The 24,542-nt window shown below is 34.8% G+C and overlaps 1 protein-coding gene across 6 annotated transcripts in view; it reads left to right on the top strand.

Annotated features, from left to right (window-relative positions):
• Positions 1-24,542, top strand: part of LOC138710867 (uncharacterized) — a 2,470,114-nt gene that overhangs the window by 620,599 nt on the left and 1,824,973 nt on the right. For all 6 annotated transcript variants that reach the window (XM_069842040.1, XM_069842041.1, XM_069842042.1 and 3 more), the window contains one exon: positions 19,511-19,548. In XM_069842040.1, the coding sequence (XP_069698141.1) occupies positions 19,514-19,548 (35 nt within the window). In that variant the 5' untranslated portion in view covers positions 19,511-19,513. The remainder of the gene's footprint in view (positions 1-19,510; positions 19,549-24,542) is intronic.

Raw genomic sequence — 24,542 nt, forward strand, 5'->3', positions numbered from 1 at the left:
GTAACGGATTTGTAGGTGTTAAAGAAAGAGAAATTTAGAATTTAATAAAATTGAATTGAAGATTTTTGGAAGTTTAATAAAATTAACAATTAATCACTTTAATTTTAGTAAATATTCCATTTTAGGTGAAATTTATATACAAAGAACTGATGCTGACAATGAGTGCTACTGAACTGAAGACTCAAATTCCATCAGTGAAAGAGACTGATTGCTGATTCGTCAGTTCATTTCGCATAACGGGGTGCTTTGACGCGAAAACTAATTTGTAAGCTCTCGTCTAACCTGAACCTATCACCTCTTTTACGCTAGATGGATTTTTCCAAAGGAACTTCGGTTTCAGGAAATTATATGAAATCTCCTTCCCTCCCATTCTAAGACCAATATGGAACCAACTTGCCAGACTAGTGTTTGTCTGTAAGAGAATTTATTTTCACATTAATTAGCATTTTTGTAGATTTTTTTTGGACTTTTCAGCATTTTAGTACCGATATTTTTATTTGAAATATACACAAAATATTAAAAAGACGCTTTTCAGACACAAACATAGCTTTTAGGTAAGTTATTTTTAAGAGTTTATGATTCAGTTAGGCGTTTTAGGTCCTATTGAATTTTAATAGGGTGATTCTATGTACATGAAACGCAGAGATATCTGAATAACATATGTCTAGGACGTAGCAAATGAAATAGGTACGAAACTAAAAATCCGTTCCCTAGTTATGACTATGGTTGTTAATAGTTCATGTCATATGTGTTCATATTTCTGGTCTTTGTCACAACCACTAAGTAAACTTCATTAATCTATTGTCTAAAACGACGACATATAAGTTCAGAAAGTGGGCAGTGGATGTGGGTAGTTGGTTACGGTAACAGGAATTGAACAATCTGGCACAGTTGTGGAAATGCGAAAACTCTTGTTGTCTCCAGCTGTTCTCTTAGGAATGCGAGCAGGTGGTTCGGGGGGGGAGTCAGTCCTCCTCCTACCCCACACACGACGTTTGCACCTCAGTCATTGTCGTCTAACGCGCGGTCTTTCTTAAGGTGTCGGGGTTTCCTTTCCCCCTTCTCACACTTTACTCTAGTTCATTCAACATTTCATTCATCCTTCTAAGAAAGCGTTACTATGGTACATAGAGAAGCCAAAGAAACGAGCAAAAGATATTTTTCTCTTCGCTTCCACAATACTTTTTTTTTTCATTCACATTTTTCAGAGTTGCGAGGGTGTGGAAACCTTTCCACCTGGCTTTACGACGGAAGTGCGTGTCAAAAAATGGATAGGGGGTTCCTTGCTCATACTGAAAGTGACTCTGGAATGATGGAAGGAGGAAGGTTACCTGCAGAGGTTATTTCTTTTTGGGTGGGGTGGGTTTCTTCAGGAAATCTGAATGGCGAAGGGAAGAGGGTGGAGGTTATCTGTCTTTTGCTCTCACGAAATAGATGACACATTGTCAAGGGTGAAATGGATATGGCGCAGGCTGCAACTAGGTGCCCCGCTGTCTGTCTGAATTTATCCTGACCTCATGTCTCTGCCATGTGAATCCCTTGTTCGTCTTCCACATCGTAAATCTCTTCACAAAACTACAATTGCACTGTGGCCTTAGCAACTCCATCCTTGTCTTGAAGAAACGGGCTTTCTACTGCTGAAATAGCTTTTATAGTTGTTTTCATACTTTCATAAACTTAATATAATAGAGATACACTTCATAAAACTTTAAGACCAGTTATTAAACTTGTAGAAAATATACAAAGGAAGTCCTTCAATAGATATGGATCATTTTTTGAAGGTGGTTGTTCGTATGCCTATTTACAGGAGGAATGTACTGTAAGTTAATAGATTTTCCATACTGCAAAATTGTTATAATCCAGATTTAGCCTTAAATTTTCTTTTATGCATGTCCCATTTCGATTCCCCATTGCCGGTATTACAGTCATTCACATACCACCATCAGCGATCCTTACCATATTCATAATAATTATCGTTACCATCATAATTAACTATATTTATTTGAACCAACAAAACGTCACTAACATGCTCCATCCGACCATTTTAATGTCCAATGATACAGTATTTCTCTTTGCAATCTTTTAAATAAGCCTTTGAAATCAGTTAAAACAAAATAATAATAATAATAATAATAATAATAATAATAATAATAATAATAATAATAATAATAATAATAATAATAATAATAATAATACTATCATTCTGTCAGATGCGTTTCCAATTCACTGTGGGCTAAAGCAAGGAGATGCACTGTCACCTTTACTTTTTAACTTTGCTCTAGAGTATGCCATTAGGAAAGTCCAGGATAACAGAGAGGGTTTGGAATTGAACGGGTTACATCAGCTGCTTGTCTATGCGGATGACGTGAATATGTTAGGAGAAAATCCACAAACGATTAGGGAAAAAACGGGAATTTTACTAGAAGCAAGTAAAGAGATAGGTTTGGAAGTAAATCCTGAAAAGACAAAGTATATGATTATGTCTCGTGACCAGAATATTGTACTAAATGGAAATATACAAATTGGAAATTTATCTTTCGAAGAGGTGGAGAAGTTCAAATATCTTGGAGCAACAGTAACAAATATAAATGATGTTCGGGAGGAAATTCAACACAGAATAAATATGGAAAATGTCTGTTATTATTCGGTTGAGAAGCTTTTATCATCCAGTCTGCTGTCAAAAAATCTGAAAGTTAAAATTTATAAAACAGTTATATTACCGGTTGTTCTTTATGGTTGTGAAACTTGGACTCTCACTTTGAGAGAGGAACATAGGTTAAGGGTGTTTGAGAATAAGGTTCGTAGGAAAATATTTGGGGCTAAGAGGGATGAAGTTACAGGAGAATGGAGAAAGTTACACAACACAGAACTGCACGGATTGTATTCTTCACCTGATGTAATTAGGATCATAAAATCCAGACGTTTGAGATGGGCAGGGCATGCAGCACGTATGGACGAATCCAGAAATGCATATAGAGTGTTAGTTGAGAGGCCGGAGAGAAAAAGACCTTTAGGGAGGCCGAGACGTAGATGGGAAGATAATATTAAAATGGATTTGAGGGAGTGGGATGTGATGATAGAGAATGGATTAATCTTGCTCAGGTTAGGGCCCGATGGCGGGCTTATGTGAGGGCGGCAATGAACCTCCGGGTTCCTTTAAAGCCAGTAAGTAAGTAAGTAAGTAAGTACTACTACTATCATACTACTATTACTATTAATAATAATAATAATAATAATAATAATAATAATAATAATAATAATAATAATAATAATAGCAATCACAAAATAAAGCTTTTAGGTCCAATAGAAAAGGGAGCATCTTTTGCGGACCGCTGGAGAAAGAGACTAGTGAAGTGCTTTGTGTGGAGTATGGCAGTGTATGGGTCAGAAACTTGGCCATTACGACAAAGTGAAGAGGAGTGAATAGAAGCATTTGAAACGTGGATTGGAGAAGAATGAAACGTGTGAAATGGACAGACAGAATAAGAAATGAAACTGTGTTGGAAAGAGTGGGTGAAAAAAGAATGATGTTGAAACTGATCAGAAAGAGAGAAAGGAATTGGTTGTGTTACTGGCCGAGAAGAAACTACCTACTGAAGGATGTATTAGAAGGAATGGTGAATGAAAGAAAAGTTCGGGGCAGAAGAAGATACCAGATGATAGACGACATTAAGATACGGTATATGAATTATATGCGGAGACAGAGAGGAAGGCAGAAAATAGGAAAGATTGGAGAATGCTTTGTTTGCAGTGAAGGACTTGCCCTTGGGCAGAAAACTATGAATAATAATAATAATAATAATAATAATAATAATAATAATAATAATAATAATAATAATAATAGGCCTAATAGATGATAAATTGCAGTAATGAAGAAATTAATCTATTTGTTAATATTTAGTGTAGGCCTAGCCTTGGCATGAAAAACGTATGTGACGTGATTATTGAATATAGGCCCTAATTTCTAATAAATCGTTGTTGTAAGGAATTTGATAATGTGAAACTAGAACGAAAATTGTTAATCTATATCGCGGGCGAAGTGAGTTAGATGTGGCTAGAAAGTAAAAGGGCAGTGCTACCAATAGACTATAAGCTTTGAACTCACATAGATGAAACAGTTCCATTAAGCTTTTGTAGGAAAACGAGACTCCTACATATCTGAAAGAGTTAACCTAATTTATCCTATATTCGATTCGGCAATACAATATTCTTTAAGTCTATAAGAAAATTTCCAGAACGATACTGAGATCTATTTTTACTCCTGTAAGATTAACTAGTAAACTGTTCAGACCACTCCTTTATTAACTCTGTCAAGGTTAAAGGAATACCAATGTATCTCTCTGCAGAATGCTCATTGAATTACATTATCTATGGATTGGTGCATATTTGTTACGCGGATTCAATCAGCACCGAAAATATTGATGTCTAAATACGTATCATTAGCCTATCACTGTCTCAATTTTTAATTTTGCAAAAGTACTAAAAATTAAAACACAGAAAGAAATTAAGATTATTATCTTGTGTCAGTGTGCATATAGAGTGTTAGTTGGGAGGCCGGAGGGAAAAAGACATTTGGGGAGGCAGAGACGTAGATGGGAAGATAATATTAAAATGGATTTGAGGGACTTAGAATATGATGTTAGAGACTGGATTGGTCTTGCTCAGGATAGGGACCAATGGCGGGTTCCTTAAAAGCCAGTAAGTAAGTAAAGTGTGTGTGATGTATCTTGTCTCACTGTGAAAAGAGAGAGAAAGGAGATATGTCTTACCTCGCCTGTATTGTTATGGCGATGGGGGAGTGGAGCAATGCCGTCCATCCATCCAGTGGCGGAAGGGACTAGTTGATATATTCTGTAGCACAAAATAAAATAACAAAATATCTCTCTTCGTACTGTGTAGTTCCGTCACTGAGCTTGTCTTTCAAGAAATTGGGTTCCGGTAGTCTGTACAATAACAAGTTTTAAAAGGAATCCTGAAAATTTACAACCCTCCTATAATCTCCACCCTCATTTGAAGGGACTTGGTTTTATTGCTACTGAGACAAGACAAACCTTACCAGGTATAAGTGAGTGAGTGAGTGAGTGAGTGAGTGAGTGAGTGAGTGAGTGAGTGAGTGAGTGAGTGAGTGAGTGAGTAAGTAAATAATTAAGTAAGTAAGTCAGTGTGATACTATATCTGTCATAATACGAACGAAATTATTACTCCACTCATTACTGATAACTAAAAATGTATAATTGTTTAAATAAGAAAAATATTAGGCTATACAGTACTAAGAAAATTATAACTCGAAATATAAATGTCACATACCAGTGCTTCTCAGAATTTACACTATTCATAAAATATTCATGAAAAATTATTAACAAAAATGTAATATCAGAATATTTTAATTTGACGTAGACTTAAGCTTGTGGCCTTAAGCTTTTATTTTGGTACGTACCATAAAACAATGAATTAATTATATTAACAAGTCGCTTGTTACTAAAGGGTAGAAAGTGTGACATTCCTAACTACTCCTCAGTTCCCGAGCACGTACTCGTAAGTATGCTAAACACGTCATGAACTATAGAATGCAACAAGTGTATCGAAAATAGTTCGAATTTCAGTTGTATTCAAAACCACTTTGCAAAACTCTAGCACAATTGTACGTTGGAATAGCAACGGACTATAATGAAGTCAATTTCATTCGTCGTAACTTGGGAAATTGCGCATATCTAAATTTAATGACCGCGTTACAATGTGGCAACATGTCGAGGAAACGCCAACAAACGGGAAATGATGTAATTTACGTTTTCATTGGACGTACTTTTCCTAACATGTAATGAGGTAACTTGATTGAAAGGACGATATTATTTTGTTTTGTTTAGTTAACTTAAGTTAGGCCTACTTGTTTTATTAGGATGATAATGAAAGAAACGTGAATATCCTTGAATTCTGTTTCCTTCCTTCTTTTAACTTACTTATTTAGACAATGCAGGCAGTTCTTTCCTGAAGGATTTTTTAAATCTATTCCTAGGAGACACAGACTGTACTATAGCGTTTTTTAATTTTTAATTGAAAGCTATGTTTGGAAGCGGATGATCTTCAAATCTCAGGATGTGCGTAGTTGTTCAATTGCTTTTCAATTATATATATATATATATATATATATATATATATATAATATTTTTTATTTTAGTAGGTTTATTTTACGACGCTTTATCAACAGCTTAGGTTATTTAGCGTCTGAATGAAATGAAGGTGATAATACCGGTGAAATGAGTCCGGGGTCCAGCACCTAAAGTTACTCAGCATTTGCTGATATTGGGTTGAGGGAAAACCCCGGAAAAAACCTCAACCAGGTAACTTGCCCCGACCGAGAATCGAACCCGGGCCAGCTGGTTTCGCGGCCAGACGCGCTAGCGTTACTCCACTATATTATATATATATATATATATATATATATATATATATATATATATATATAGGGATAGTTAAAAGTCCCGCACCACCTAAATAGCTTTTGAAGCATGTGGTTCAGTGATATGAAACTTGGTGTGTGGGGATAACCATATACTAAGAACTCTATAATGGTATTACGGAGTTTTTTCTACTTCCGGTTTAGGCAGAAGTAACTACTAATCTCTTATTTTAAATAGAACACCCAATATAAATTTTTATTTTTGAATAATGCTCATTAAGATCTTTTCAAGAAGTACCCATACTTGATACTTCTGTACAAATTTAGTGGTGTCAAATCGAGAAAACAGAAAAGTGTAGATCTAACGAATAATACGAGTAAAACACTTCTTTTGTTTACTTTGATTTGACTGTTCTTTGTTTATATCCATAGAATACGGGTACAACGCTTCTTTTGTTTACTGTGATTTGACTGTCCTTTGTTTATATCCATGGAATACGGGTAAAACGCTTCTTTTGTTTACTTTGATTTGACTGTCCTTTGTTTATATCCATGGAATACGGGTAAAACGCTTCTTTTGTTTACTTTGATTTGACTGTCCTTTGTTTATATCCATGGAATACGGGTAAAACGCTTCTTTTGTTTACTTTGATTTGACTGTCCTTTGTTTATATCCATGGAATACGGGTAAAACGCTTCTTTTGTTTACTCTAATTTGATTGTCCATTGTTCATATCCATGGAATACGGGTAAAACGCTTCTTTTGTTTACTGTGATTTGACTGTCTTTTATTTATATCCATATTCTGAAGAGCTAAAGTTTCAGGTATCGTTGACAAGTTGTGTGTGACATAACTATTTCTGCGGACAGGTGTCTAAGACTCTTCTTGGGACTTGCGTCATATCAACGCTAACAGAAGCTTCAGTTTCAAGAACACGCCTATGGCCATTAGTAGGCCTATGTGGAATGTTAACAGGTCACTTTCTTCAACCTTATCGACTTGTAATTCGGAGCTCTCCGAACATCATTCTCATGGTTAAAACGACGTTGAACTGATGTTACACTTTACAATTTTGCAAACCGTAATACGATTCGTAGGGGCCAATTACATAGCGTCCAAATTCTCCAGACCTGACTCCACCCGATTTATTTGTTTGGGGTTTTGGGAAGAATAATATCTATGCACAGCGACCCAGGAATATTGGTGATTTCAAAGCAGACATTGTCTCAGCTTTTGGAAACACTACCTCTGAGATATTACATCATATATTACACATGGAAGAAATAAGCCTCACGATCAGAATTGTGTTGTAAGTAATATGGACAAAACTCACATGCTTGTAGATTGTGTATACAGATTACTGATAATAAATAGCAACAGTTCCTACGTTACAGCGTTTTTATTTTGTCATTTCAAAAGGATTACACTGTCTTATTTCTTACTTTTATGTGCTATTTTGTTGATAATATCAATTCTGGTCATTTGCTGGTCTAATTCTTGTGTATTATTATTATTATTATTATTATTATTATTATTATTATTATCATCATCATTATCGTTATTATTATTATTATTGTTATTATTACTTACTTACTTACTTAACTTATTTACAGAATGGCTTTTAAGGAACCCGCATGTTCATTGCCGCTTTCATATAGGCCTAATCCCGCCATCGGTCCCCAACCTGTGCAAGATTAATCCACTCTCTATCATCATATCCCACCTCCCTTAAATCCATTTTAATATTATCCTCCCATCTACGTCTCGGCCTCCCCAAAAGTCTTTTTCCCTCCGGTCTCCAAACTAACACTATATGCATTTCTAGTTTCGCCCATAGCCTACGTGCTACATGCTCTATCCATCTCAAACGTCTGAATTTAATGTTCCTAATTATGTCAGGTGAAGAATACAATGCGTGCAGTTTTGCGTTGTATAACTTTCTCCATTCTCCTGTAATTTCATCCCTCTTAGCCCCAAATATTTTCCTAAGAACCTTACTCTCAAGCACCCTTAATAGGCTAACTGTTTTATAAATTCTAACTTTCAGATTTTTTGACAGCAGAATTATTATTATTATTATTATTATTATTATTATTATTATTATTATTATTATTGAAACATACATTAGACCATAAAGCTACGTGCTTTGAAATGGAAGTGATATTCAGATGTTGCCTATTCTTTGTTTCTCGCATGATCCTTTAACCAGTAATCTGCCAAGGATGTTAGTAGACGCGTTTATGAAGTCTCCGTTTAACTGATTTCAAGGTGTCAAAGCGCGTATTCTAGAGCACTGTAGTAAAACTGGTAGAAACTTGGTTTCTTTACTTACTCTTGATGGCTGTTTTATAAACTATTGGAATGTAAGCTGAAAGTGCTGCCACATAAATCGAGAAACAATTAATTTGTGCATCTACTTTTTATTCAGTATGCTTTCTTTTATTTGTTGTTGCCTCATTTCTAATTTTATTCGTTTTAGTTTATGCTTGAAGGATCTAAGAAATCTTATTTCCTTTGTTAACAGCGTGTAAAATATTAAAACCATTTTTAGAACATCAGTAGATGTTTACAAAAAAAGTTCATAACTCTCCCTTGCAGGATGTTTTATACGCTTTTGGAAATTTATCGAGTAAGCATCCACTGGAAATGATTTGCCTACAATTTACGCTGATTACCTCACGGTCTAATCGATTCGAAACGGTGGGTCGATAGTCCTGTGTTGTGTGCAGTTTCGCTGTAGCCTCCGGGTGGAAATTGTTTCCGATTGCAAAGACATTTATAGACCTGTGGTCAGGTGATTGGCAGGAACCACGCCCTTGGTGTGTCACTGTTGCCATAGCAACTCGACTCACCCTCTTCCCTCCCCCCTTTTCTAACCTGCCACGCCCTCTCATGCCCTCATGGACATAGCTTGACAGGTCACCGGCTCCAAAAATAGCGCTTTATCGTTTTATTTATGAACAGTATAGACTATTGATTACCCACACATGTCTGATTAGGCGGAGGTCACGGCGGAGCCCATTCGATCTCGCTCTAACTATTACGCCCAGCAATTGCGGCCATTCTCGTTGAGATCCTCATAAAAATTCAGAGTAGTTTTTTTAACAACTGTTAGTATCACACTATGGCATTGTATGAAAGCCTGTTTGACTACCGCGATCTCTCCAGAACACAGCAATTTGTTGTGCAGTATGTAATTGGGATAGAATGCGTTTGAGAGTTTCGTCGTTGTTTATGAAGTGATTTGACAACAAAGGCTGTTAAAGCCAAGTGCTTTCATGACACGATCGGTACATAATTCACCTACAAACACGTATTTAAAATGTTGGAAAAGAACGATTTTTAAATACCACTCTAGGTATTTATTCACAAGTTGTTGATTACATTATATACCCATGAACTAGGTATATAACACTTTCGATAGAGTAAATCATTAAGTGTTTTTGAACGTTGTGGTTAGTATTATTCACTCTAGCATTCGCTATTTATTGACAAGTACTAGAATTTAAATGAAAAGAACCAGTAAAAGTAAAAATAGTGACAGACGAATGAATAACAGAGCAACAAAAATATTTCAACACTTCATGATTCCAAATCATCATCGTCATCGTCATTAGAGATGAACAAAACTAACTGCCGCTCTCGCTCGCTGTGTTCGTTGCATTTGTCTTTCGAGTCTCGTCTCGTCATTCTCGTACGCTTGAATTTCGCTCATCATTCTCGAAATAGTATTTGGACGGCGTGGAAATATTTCGTAACTTTGAATGACATACATCATTGAAATAAATAAAATTATAAATGTTTAAATGAGACAAAAATACAAAACAGAACAGAATGTTAGTTATCAAAATGTTCTGGTTCTATTATATGGTATTACCTATGGTTATGTAAATAGAAAAAAAACAATTCTCAAATAAATTTGCATTTCTAAGAAACATAAAGCATAACATTAATATCTTTTTACTTGAGATTGCACACTTGATCTTAAACATATGAAAAGAAAGTTCCTAGCATTTTAATAAGGGCCTAGTAATTAAATAAAAACTGGGGAACGAATTATTATACTCTGAAAGGTAGAGATGATGTTTCAAATAGGCTACTTGATTGTTTATACATGTATAACAGTTGCCAAAGTAGATAAAAGTTCAGTCAGGTATAAACAACTGCAGGGATTCAAGGCTGCTTGACTTCGGGACTGATCAAACTCGAGTCTCGGAACAGTCACAATCAGTCTTTACGTCAAGGACGCGACGTAATACAACATTGTCGTGCGGGTTTTCGGCTTTGCGGGCGCTGTTAGTCTTGCTTTCTCGATCGCTGTTCATTTTTATTTATTTTTTTATTTTAGATGGTTATTTAACGACGCTGTATCAACTACTAGGTTATTTAGCGTCGATGAGATTGGTGATAGCGAGATGATATTTGGCGAGATGAGGCCTAGGATTCGCTATAGATTACCTTGTATTCACATTACGGTGGGGGAAAACCTCGGAAAAAACCCAACCAGGTAATCAGCCCAAGCGGGGGTCGAACCCGTGCCCGAACGCAACTTCAGACCGGCAGGCAAGAGCCTTAACCGACTGAGCTACGCCAGTGGCTCACTGTTCATCTCTAATCATCATCATCATCATCATCATCATCATCATCATCATCGACAGCAAAGATTAGACCTGTTGTCCTGATCCGTCTCAGAATTGTTCATGCTACCTTTTCAGAGGGCTACCCATTTTCCTTCTTCCTGTAGGGTTGTAACGGAGAACAGTTTTCGTTAATCTATTATTTGGCACAAATTGTACATGGTGCCTCCAATTTATTCTGTATCTTTTATGATAGATGTAATTGATTCTAGTTTCAATTCTTGTCTTAGCAACATTTTCCTTATGGTCCCACAGTAATTATCCAGCTACAAATCAAAGAAATCTCATTTCCGATGACTCAGTTTTTGTAATTGGTCTGATGTTAACTTGCAGTTTTCATATCCATATAGTAACAAAGGTAATGCAATGACTTATATAGTTTGATTAAAGTATCTCTCCGTACATTATTTTTCGATGTTCACTGGATTGTTCCGCAAAACTATCTGAATCTGTTCAGTTTCTTCTCTACATCCCGCGATTTCGTGAATGTAATGTGTAAGGTTCCGCGCCGTGGCGTCGAGGTCTAAGGCATGCTGCCTAGGACTCGCGTTACGGAATGCGCGCTGGTTCGAGTCCTCATGGGAGAAGAAATTTTCTCATGAACTTTTGGTCAGTGTATGGGACCGGTGCCCACCCAGCATCCTGATGTACTTGGGAAGCTACGATAGGTAGCGAAAATCCGGTTTCGCAAACCTGTTAACACGGCTGGGAGGATCATCAAGCTAACCACATGATACCTCCATTCTGTTTGGATGATCGTCCACCTCTGCTTCGGCATGTGGACGTGAGGCCAGCAGCCGGCTGGTCGGTCTTGGCCCTTCATGGGCTGTAGCGCTATGGATTTACTTTACTTTACTAATGTGGTACTCAAGATACTTAAATTCACTTATCTGAGCAATAATTGTTCCATTAATTACAATTTTAGCCCTTATGGGTTCTAGTCCTCGCAATGCCACTACTTTTGTTTCATTTTTTGAAATTATGATTCCAAATCTGCAGGATAAAAAAAATATAAATATAAAACTAAATATAGCCTACTTTAACATCTTCTTGAAACATCAAGAACACTGCAGGCTGAGGTAGATCTGAAATGTTAATAAAACTATATTATATGTATACGTACGATAGTTTCGAATTAATTCATATCAATTGGATAAAATGAAAAAAAAAGAGCATTTGCCAAAATAGTTGAGTGAAACAACATTTTTTTTCCCCTTTCTGTATTGACACCTTTTCCCCTCCTTTTTCTTAGGAAATTGTCCCTAAAATTCTAACTTTGGTGATAACAATCACGCTTTTGACGTGAATATGTCTTTGTTCGAGGTACAGTCATTCATAATTTTCTGTCCAGGGGCAGGTTTTTCACTGCAATCCCAGGATTCTTCAATCTATTTTTAGTTGGTTTTTTAACTACACTGTATCAACTGCTCAGGATTGGTGATAGCGAGATGGTATTTGGCGAGATGAGGCAGAGAATTCGTCATAGATTACCTGATATTTGCCTTACGGTTGTGGGAAAACCTCGGAACCGGGTAATCAGCACAAGCTCCGAATCGAACCCACGTCTGAGCGCAATTCCGGATCGGCAGGCAAGCGTCTCAGCCGACTGAGCTACGCCGATGGCTCCTCTCCAATCTTCCATATTTTCCGCTTTCCTCTTAGTCTCCACATACGATCCATATGTCTTAATGTTGTCTCTCATCTCACATATTCTTCTGCCCATAACTTTTCTCCCATTCACCATTCCTTCCAATGCATCATTCAGTGTCAATTTCTTCTTAGTCAGTGACACAGACAATTCCTTTTTTTTTTTTTTTTTCCTGATAAGTTTCAGTATTAAATTGATGAGAAATTCTAACATGTTTATCGTAACACACGAAGTTCAAGAAGTCTATGCTAGATGCTGTAATGCCAAAGCGTACGCGTGCTGCAATCTGTCGAGTGTCTCTTTATTTACTTGCAAGTGAATAAGCGGCGAACGTTATCTAATACGAAACTAGTGTTATCTGCATCTTATAACTGGATACTTTCAAGAAAGTTATGACGTTGCTTGATGAGCCCCATGTAATAGAGGGGAGTAAATAAAAATGGAAGATTTGTTATGTCTTCCGCAATATGAGATACAAAACAATAAGATAAAAAAGTATTCTCGCAATGTTACTATTCACTTCTATTCGCTATGTAATTATACATGCTGATCGACCTTGGTCCTTCATGGGTTGTCGCATCACAAATTTTTTTTTGTTGCACTGAATTTAAATTATAATCTTCTGAATGGTAACTGTAATATAGAGTTCTGTATTTGTTCGTCGGATTAAGGTCGATGTATATATACATATGAGAAACATTTTAATTTATTGCAAAGAAGCCATGTCACCTGGTGCCAAGGTAGCCTAACATTGATTCTGAAAAATAGAGGAAGAAAGCTTTATGTGGCATTATTTGCAGTAAATGGGACAGAATACACGAATATATTACAAATAAAACCCCGAGCTTTCTAGGCAACTTCTTTGCTCCTTTTGTTGTACATGTAATCTAAACCTATAATTCAGGCGCTTCTTATAGCTTAAAAAAATAAAATCTATGTTGCACTACAGTATTTGATATGGAGCTTTCTTTCTCTTTTGTTAAATCGGTACTGATGTCTTAATTGGATTTGGGAGATGCTACAGCTTCTTCCTGAAGATAGACTGCTAAATATCACATATATGTCAGGAGTACGGATAGTAAAGATTTTCCGTTACAGGATATAGAAAGTAAAGCTTTGTACTATGTATTCTAACCTTGAAGAAAATACTTACTTACTTACTTACTTACTTACTTACTTACTTACTTACTTACTTACTTACTTACTTACTTACTTACTTACTTACTTACTGGCTTTTAAGGAACCCGGAGGTTCATTGCCGCCCTCACATAAGCCCGCCATTGGTCCCTATCCTGAGCAAGATTAATCCAGTCTCTACCATCATATCCCACCTCCCTCAAATACATTTTAATATTATCCTCCCATCTACGTCTTGGCCTCCCCAAAGGTCTTTTCCCCCTCTGGCCTCCCAACAAACACTCTATATGCATTTCTGGATTCCCCGATACGTGTTACATGCCCTACCCATCTCAAACGTCTGCATTTAATGTCCCTAATTATGTCAGGTGAAGAATACAATGCGTGCAGCTCTGCATTGTGTAACTTTCTCCATTCTCCTGTAACTTCATCCCTCTTAGCCCCCAAAATTTTCCTAAGAACCTTATTCTCAAAAACCCTCAATCTCTGTTCCTCTCTCAAAGTGAGAGTCCAAGTTTCACAGCCATACAGAACAACCGGTAATATAACTGTTTTATAAATTCTAACCTTCAGATTTTTTTACAGCAGACTAGATGACAAAAGCTTCTCAACCGAATAATAACAGGCATTTCCCATATTTATTCTGCGTTTAATTTCCTCCCGAGTGTCATTTATATTTGTTACTGTTGCTCCCAGGTATTTGAGTTTTTCCACCTCTTCGAAGGATAAATCTCCAACTTTTATAGTTCCATTTCGTACAATATTCTGATCACGCGACATAACCATATACTTAGTCTTTTCGGGATTTACTTCCAACCCTATCTCTTTACTTCTTTCAAGTAGAATTTCCGCGTTTTCCCTTATCGTTTGTGGATTTTCTCCTTACACCTTGAAGAAAATACTTTATTTAAATTTAATTTAAACCTGCTGAGACTACTTAAGAACGATGGGAATAGTGTAGTAAGTAGTCTATAGAGCTATAGAGAAACAGTGCAGAAAGATCTTTTATTTTGTTTCTAGTAGTAACGAGCTGCTTCCAGGAAATCAAAAAGAGGAGAGCAATGACAAAGAAAGCTCTTAATAGAGAAAACGAGGATTTTCTGCGGACCTCGAGAAAAATAACTGTTAACACCTAAATTGTGCTCCAAATTATCAAAATAGGCACTCAAATTCAGTTTTAAGCAATGAAAATATAATTTCAGGCAGATAAAATAGATTTTGTGCACCTAAATGTGTTTTTAACGACTCAAACGATGTGACGCTATGTAAAGATTCATTTTTATAGACGAGATCAGCTTAGTAAGACAATTCGTTTTGGTTGTTTACAGTTGAGTTTCTAACATTTCCGAAAAGTTTAACAACCAATTTAATTCAAAATATAAGCAAAAAGGAAAACCCGGTCAACGCCGGGTGTCTTCAGCTTACTTACTTACCGGCTTTTAAGGAACCCGGAGGTTCATTGTCGTCGTCACATAAGCCCGCCAACGGTCCCTATCCTGTGCAAGATTAATCCAGTCTCTACTATCATATTCCACCTCCCTCAAATCAATTTTTATATTATCCTCCCATCTACGTTTCGGTATCCCCAAAGGTCTTTTTTTCCCTCCGATCTCTATATGCATTTCTAGATTCGCCCATACGTGCTACATGCACTGCTACTAAGAAATATAAGAAGAAAATCTGCGAAAATTAATGAAAAAGGAAAAAAAAAAATAGAAAGCGAAGTTAAACAGAAAGGGGCGGATAAATAAAGATGAAAGGAGGAAAAAAGGAAGAAGACAGCTAAGTAATAAGCAGGGAGAGGTATTTATGGAGATTAATTTTAACATTTGTGCTTTTTAATGTTGGTGTCGGCGTAGATTGTTGAAGATTGATTTTTACTCTTGGCGGAGATTAATAGAAAATTCGAAAAAATCCAACTGCTTTGGAATCAACGTATTAACTCAGTATGGATATTATTTTCCAAATAATTAACATCAAAGGTTCGTTGGATTTTGTAAATGTGAGGTATAGCCAATAGACAATATTTGTTGGATTGAGACTTTATTTAACACACATTCATTAAAAACGAAAAAAGAAAATTTGAGCCATCAAATTAACACTTTAAAATTACTATTAGTGAAATGTTGAATTCTCCGTCTTTTGAATTCACTAATGTAATCAGAATACCTGGAATACCATGTAATGTAGCCTACTTGGATATATAACAAATTCAAGTGAAAAAAACTCAGATTATGAAATTCCCTATAAAACGACGCAATAGTAATAATTCTCGAATGTGTTCATATTTCCCTATTAGAACTCTATTTTGCGATTTGTCGCGACTGTTTTATCCGCATATTATTAACCAGAATCTCTTAATTAGTAAAGATCAGTAATAATCTATTATATATCTATTATGTCGTGATTTTCGCGATCTCCATAAATACCCGGCCCTGGAATGAGACACAAGAATGCAGAGACAGCATAAGAAAGTAGAAAAGAAGAAGAAGAAAATCACCGAAATATAGGTGAAAATATGAGTATGGAATAGTGAAGTAAGATGGCTAAGTGTGAGAAGAATGAAAAGATGCAGAAGTAAAAGAAGAAAACCTAAATTTTATTACAATGGAAATGTAATCAATTACAATGGTTTTAATATGACTACAGATTCTTGTGTCATAATTGCTGCATGAATTAAATATTGTCTTTCTCTTCGTCGTCGTCATCATTATCACGATGTCGTCACCAAAATTTTCATAATTGAAAATTGATTGATCTTACGAAACACTTCGTGTCCAAGAACAGTTTTACAGTTATTGTTTTTTACTTTACTTCGTATAATTAAATTAACTTCTCACTATTACGGAATTATTTTTCTACAACTGAAGGAATTGTGAGAGAATCGCTCAAACCGTGAAAAAAAAAAGAGTTATTAACGCAACTTTTCATTCTACCCGAATTAGCGAACGTATGAATGAATGAAGCTCTATCTAAAAGTAATTTTAAATTGGCGGGAAGGGGTATGGGAACTCTATACATTATTTTCCTCTGGTAACGCTGAAGCTCCGATGATTTATCCGTGCCATTCATAATGCCGGCCAATAAGTCTGAGCGACAAATGGATATAACAGTTCCCAACCCATAACAACAATAATTCTTCCCGCGAAATGAACTTCATTTTTAAAACACTGGGTCCTTTTGTACTCTGCATTGCTGGGAATGAGTTGTTCGCTTTACCACATACACAGATATTGACTTATTGCCTGATTTATGGCCTGCGCTGCTGTTTGTGGCCTGCAGCTCCGTGCGCCAATAATGAAATTGAAATATTTGGGAGTTATTAGTGATCGCTTTATATATAGTAATGTTTTCTGTTATTTTTATTTCTGTAGTTGTAATTAACGACCAACTTTGTTGTTTGATCGCTCATCCATTTTCTTTTTACCCTCCGAACTCCCAAACCATATTGCTGTACATCTACATATTCTTGTTTGCTTGTTATGCAAGATGTTTAGGCATATGTTTTGTGTTTTGGTTATGATTTTATATTGCTTTTTTGATATCTTGAATCCTGTAATTGAAGGGTTCAGAACCATAGTGGGCCAAGCGCCATTGATGCATAAAGAAAATTAGGATTTATAATCAGCAATACAAAAGAATTAAAAAATATAAATACTATTGATACTCTATATAAAACTCTAGTTAGGAGTAAGCTAGAGTATGCGTCTGTAATATGGTCACCTCAGTTCCAGTCCCATCAGATGCAAATAGAAAGGACACAGAAAAGATTTTTACGTTATTTATATTAAAAAAAAAACATCACGTGTCGTCTTATGACAAGCAAATTTCATATAAATCAGTTACTTTTTGAATTCAATTATAAAACTTTAAAATCTCGACGATTAATAAATAGTAAAATTTTACTCTATAAGACTGTTAACGGTATATCGAATAACTGTGATTTTCTTAAATTCCTTCAGTTCAATGTAAAAAAGCAGAATTACGTCATAGGCAACCTTTTGTTATTCCCATTCCTAGAACTGTTTTCTTCAACAACTCTCCATTGTTTGTTATGTGTAATACAACTCTCTGTCTTTAAACTGTGATTCTCAATTAGATTTCAGTTTAACAGTTGAAAAATTTCATACAATATTAAAAAGAATTATATTTCCTTAGATATTAAATTATGAAGAAGTGTATTGTAATGTTTTACTCTAGTTTTTAAATAATTTTGCATAATTATATTGACATTTGGCACTATATTAACTGCAATATTATATTATAGCATCTATTACCATTATGTATTTTCTTTCTTTCATTTGTGTTGTTTGTTTTGTTTTTTGTTTATGTATTTTGTGTATGTATCTATGTAAGCCACCTGTAATTGGAAGCCTGCCTCTGTTGGTGGTGGATTTAAATAAAATAAAATAAATAAATAAATAAATAAATAAATAAATAGATAAATAAATAGATAAATAAATAAATAAATAAATAAATAAATAAATAAATAAATAAATAAATAAATAAATAAATAAATAAATAAATAAATAAATAAATAAATAAATAAATAAATAAATAAATAAATAAATAAATAAACTAATTCAATGGAAACATATAGCAAGTAATATAAAGTATACACATTCAAACTAAATGATATGTCAATCTTCATTAAACTATGGTATTCACTTAGCTTTAACCCTTGCTTTCTCTGTTTTTAATAAATGGCGCTTGACCCACTACGGCTCTGAACCCTTCAATTGTAAGACGAATATCTGATAGAAGTAATAATAAGCAAAGCAAAGTTTGGAAATGTATTAATATGTACTGATTATATTACAGTATAACCAAAACAGTATTTCGTTCACAGACTAGAAGAATAACATAATTTGATAAATCCAACTAATGAAACAAAAATAATAACTCACAGTGGTAAATTTTCAATCCATTTGAAAATAATAGTTGACAACAAGCACATAAAACAAGTATCTCATATCAATTATTTGGATTACAACGTAACTTTGAAATAGATAGTAATATTTAAAATAAAATAAACGAATTTCAGTGGATACGTAAATAGAACAATAAATAGAACACTTGAAAATAAAACAAGAAAAGAAAATTAAAGTTCTATAAAACCGTGGTATTTTCAGTGCTAACGTGTAAACGTTAATTCTGGATGTTAAAGAGATGGATAAGAGTAAACTGCAAACGACAGAGACGGAACAAACATCAAAGCATAGCCTAAACCATGAAGTGAAGATGTAAATGATATATAAAACGAAAATTTCCTCAATTCGTAAGAATTGTTCGAATTTTGATGATAGATGAGCTATTTCAAGTGAAACAAGCATATTTCACCCTATTTTGTATCGTTAAAGTATTAGCCTATCTAAATAGCCTATGAAGTGAAAGAATTTATGTAGGACGAATGGAGACAGAAACTAAGTGTAGCTTTAATTGGTGCTGAAAGAAGAGGATTTTATAATCCAAGAAATGATGATGATTATGATGATAGTGATTATTATTATTATTATTATTATTATTATTATTATTATTATTATTATTATTATTAAGATTATGTTAATAACGATGACTATGATGCTGATTTTAATTGTGAACGTCAGTGTTTGTATGTTGCCAAGTATTTTCTGATTCTTATTTATGTTTCGCAGATGGCTTATTTATATTATGATTTTACTTTGTTTCAGAATATGTGGATACGAAGTGCCGATGCTGCCTGTGGAAGGTAGGAAGAATGCATTTTATCGAGATTTAATTACACATGCAATATATTTTGTTCTTTATTTTGTACTAACTTTGAATGTGTGGTATGAGAAGTCATTACGCTATATTTGTTTTACTCTATTTGTTAAGGAGACGGTTTTAATGAAGACGAAAACAAGATGAAACAGTTCTATATTGTATGTGCATGGCTACATTGAGCTAAAATTGAGAATTAATTCTACATAATATGAAGGATAAAAAAAAGAAACCACTTATGAAATTTAATATAGGCCTATAGTTTCTATTTCAACTCTTACTATTTATTTGTTTGCTTACAAATTGACTCTTAAGCAGTATGTACGTCTGCTATACGTGCGACGTATTGGGAAAGATAAACTTGTTATCATCAGTGTATTAATGCCTAGACTAGATAACAGTTTATAATTACTAAAAAAAGGTTTATCATTCACTTTATGAATTATGTAATAGTGTTAAACTACTCAAATGCCGGCTCAGTCCTAAGAAATAAATTCAGTCCAGACGTGTGCACATCCAGACTGACGAACTATTAAACGAAGGATTTCGTAGCTGAGTTCATTATCTTCGATTATAGTGTATTTCATTACACTGTACTCACTTTATAAGTCAGACCTCCTTGGATTAAATTTAGTGTGTATAGCCTATACATTATTTATCTTTTAGTAGGCCCCTAATATTTTATTACGAAGTTTTGTGATATGTTTCTATAGCAGTTTTCTTCTACTTCAGAATCGATGTAATTAGTGTAGAAATTCTTATTCATATTGCGTTTTATACTAATACAGGGTGATCCGTTTGTGTATGGATAAAATAAAAACACTGTTAAACATTTACTACTGAACTTTATTTGTTGAAACTTTGTGTATACAGCATTGAAAGATGGGAGATTTCTCAGAACTCTACAAGACCCTCATTGCGCACTCTGCACAACTCGTAACGGTGATACAATTCAATCCATGCCTGTTGTAACATGAGAGAGGTGATTTATTGGAAAACTTGAGTAATTTTCACCCTTAGATCATCAATGTTCCTTGGTTTCTGTGAATACACAGTGTCTTTAATAAAACCCCACACGAAGAAGTCACTGGGAGTTAGATCTGGGGAATTTGAGGGCCAAGCAATTAGTCCATCACGATGACACAACATACAGTACGATGAAAGCTGTACAAAAAATGATGGACCTCCCATGCCCAGAGAGGGGTGCACCATCTTGCTGGAATACAATGTTCATATTGTTGTCTTCCTCGAGTTATGTCAATAGAAACAACTGCAATATTTCCAAGTAAGCTCCCTAGCTTATTGTCTTTTCTGCAAAGATGAATGTGCCATACGTTTTACTGCGGCTCACTCCACACCATACTTTAACTTTTGAACTTGACCTTTCAAGCTCGTAGGAGACATGTGGATTTTCCCTTGCCCAAATAATGCGAATTTGTTTTTTTACTCTCCCGCTGACATGAAAAGTCGCTTCATCTGTAAATAGCCATTTGTGCCCGCTATTGATTTGTAGTAGCTATTTAAATCATCTACAATTTTCATTTCATATTATGCATGATTGATTTTCATTCTTGCCGTATGGAAACTCTCGTGTTTTAAGTATAATATTAGCGGCAAGAAATTTCTCATACTATCATAATGACCTTATAATAATAAATTAATATTATCCATACCCAAACGGATCAGCCTGTAGATTGTTTACACTGCTAAATATTCAATTTTTTCTTTATCGTCCAACTACTCTGATCATTTGAGAGATCTCCCTTGGTAACCGATCTGTTTTATCTCTTAATCATTTTGTGAACATAGTTATTCCTTTCTTCCCTTCTTGAAATTATCTGACAACTGATTGTACCTGCTATATAATTTTACCTTATATATAATATATAGGTAATATATCGATAGTAGACTACTCGGGAAAACAGGCAGAACTAAAAAAAATCTTCATTTTTTGGGAGAGCAAATAGAAAATTTCTTATTTTTCTCTGTGTAAAAATTTATTACAATTTTTTTTTACTTTGAATTACTATTAATTACTGCTTATTAAAATACTTTGAACATTAAAGATTAATATATCACGATTTCTTTTTATTATATGCTGTCAGCCATTCCTTCAGAGGGGTAGTTCTTACCCTATTTTAACTTGTGGCACTTTTGTTGAAAAAATAAATAGAATTTAATAAAGTAGGATCTTTCTTTATGCCATACTGTATCTGTACAGATACAAATTTTTTTACATGTCGTTCTATTATTATGGCTATTAGATCAGCAGTCATGGTAATAGTTCGTTGCATTCGCCGTTTGACTGACCGAAAGAAGTTTCTGCATCTTGCTCCTTTATATGTGTTGGTCCAGTCGACCTGTCATTTGTTAAGTCCTCTTTTTGAATTTCTGTAATCATGGTACTCTTAGATTTTCTGTTGTATACAGTTTCTAAACATATCATACATTTCATTGTATGTTAAGTTCTGTAACACTGAATAACATTAAGATACTTATTAAAATGATATAGGCCTATAAAAATTTTATACGTATAGGCCTATACATATGATATATTTTTTATTGTACGTTAAGCAATAGCAAATAAGATGAGTAGACTTTTTAAAATTAAATATAAAATACATAGTAATTTATAGCCTATTTTATTGTAGGCTATAGGTACCTTAAAAATTAGTAGTGAATAAGATTAAGAGATAATAAAATTACCCATGAATCTCTGTGAAGCGGGAAAGTGACTTAGCTGTTTTCTCTTTGGAATTTTCATGGTACCATGAGCAGAGGTAAGAGATTTATAAAGAGACAGCTGAATAGTTCGTAGACATGTGCTGTCATTTTCGCAGCTCAGTGAGAGCGAGAGAATTTTGCCGTTAGCAATTTTATGCAGTTGATTACATTTTCTAGTATTTCAAATTAATTTTGATATTACTGTGTGTAGACCTTTGTAACGGCTGTAATAAGTAGGGGAGAGTCGGGTAGTATCGGACATCGGGTAATATCGGACAGTGAGTTTCTTTCATCTACCACACGATGATAGTACCTGCTTGACATGGTTACGTTTCTGTGATGTCGCATAGAGAAACGTAACCATGTCATTCAGGTACTACCATATGGTGGTAGATGAAAGAAACGCACTGTCCGTTACTACCCGATGTCCGATACTACCCGACTCTCCCCTACTACATCAGCTAACTGAAACAGAAAATGATGGGATTGCAATTTTATAAAATGTTATAAACTTAAAATAAAGTAAATATTTGTAAGCTATATGTTATTTAAGATTAGAGGAAAATAGAGTACGTATACTAACTGGCTCCGCAGGAGAACTGGCAAGCAGAACGCGGAGACTCCAGTAGTTGTGTTGGTATCGTGCAGGTAGAGTCAATGACTTTGGCCGCATTGAATGGTTGAGGGTGAGAGGGAGCGACAGAGGAGATGTAATATTCCTACGTGTTCAAAACAAGCGATACACAGTACCAACTTTACATCGCTGCCGGGTCGAATACTGTCGCTTGCTTCGCTGCGGAGCCAATTAGTATACGCACTGTAGTAGTATAAGTGTTTTCAGTATTTTATTTGAAGTTATTGCAATATGATGAATAAAAAATTAAAATAAACTGGTCAGTCATGCAACATAAATGTCAGGTCTTCTACAAGAAAGACCCATAACTCCCTATTGGTTGCCTGTTTAATTATTTTTTAAGTTTTTTATACACATTTTAATATCTGTGGCCAAATCGCGTGTTTAGGGTATTTGGGTATATCAGTAGGCCGTTTTTACTATTCTTGAGTTCCTGTTTTTATTGTCGTGTGTTATAGATGACTTGTGTTCACGTAACTGACTTTAGATTTTGATTAATGTTTTTGAAATTGGAGACTGAGGCGAATGAATCATGGTATGTAAATTTATACTCCGGCATTTGCCTTTGTGACTGAGGGAAACCATGATAAACCTCAGTCAGATTAGTCGGCCACTGTGTTTGAACTCGGGACCTCCCGAATGCGAGTGTGAAATGTTACCGTTTTAGCCAGCTCGCTCGTTTTTAATGGGACGGAGTTACGCAATAATAGACCAACCGACAATCTGAAAAGGCGAATGAGATATTTGCACAGATCTGTTGATAGCAGACTAATTTAACTCGGAAAAAACCAAGAATGCGATATCTGAATTTTGCTGCTATTTATAAGCAAAAATTCGTTTATTGCATAAATTTCATTTATTTATTTTGCTTTGAATTATTAATTCAACTGCTGGTCTCTTATTAAAAATCGGTTAGCTTGTTTTGGTATTATTTGTGCTATGTTTGTAATAGTATGAATGTTATAATACTTCTTGCATAAACGTTTTATGAAAAAAAAAAAACATTTATTTCAATGGCCAATATCTCGAAACAGTTTTTGACGCTTGGATCAATATTGCTTATCACCGTCCAATTATTATTATTCTATATTTATCATACTTTTCTTGATTCTATCCATCCAGCTATCCATCCACCTACAAATCTGTCCATCCATCCATCCATCCATCCTTACACCCACCCTCCCACCCACCCACATTCCCACTCACCCACCCACTCACCCACTCACCCATCCATCCATCCATCCATCCATCCATCCATCCATCCATCCATCCACCCATCCATCCACGCTTACTTGAAATCTGCTGTGCTTGGAAAAAGTGACATAAGTCAGTTTTCACAAACCTTTTTTGATAATTTATTGACAACTTACACTGGTTTATGTCGATTTGATTTTTTTCTGTATGAATTATTGTATTGGGAGGAATACCTATGTATTTTTTTTCCAAGCGAACAGATGTTCAGTAAGTTGTCAATAAATTATCAAAAAAGGTTTGTGGAAAATGACTTGTGTTACTTTTCCCGAGCACTACAGAAATATTATCTATTTCTTTAACTGTAATTTATTGTTTACAAGGGTGCAATATCCCGTTTAAATAAGTATGTCTATAGATCCACACTTTAT

This window comes from Periplaneta americana, chromosome 12 (assembly GCF_040183065.1).
Source record: "Periplaneta americana isolate PAMFEO1 chromosome 12, P.americana_PAMFEO1_priV1, whole genome shotgun sequence".
NCBI classification, from domain to species: domain Eukaryota; kingdom Metazoa; phylum Arthropoda; class Insecta; order Blattodea; family Blattidae; genus Periplaneta; species Periplaneta americana.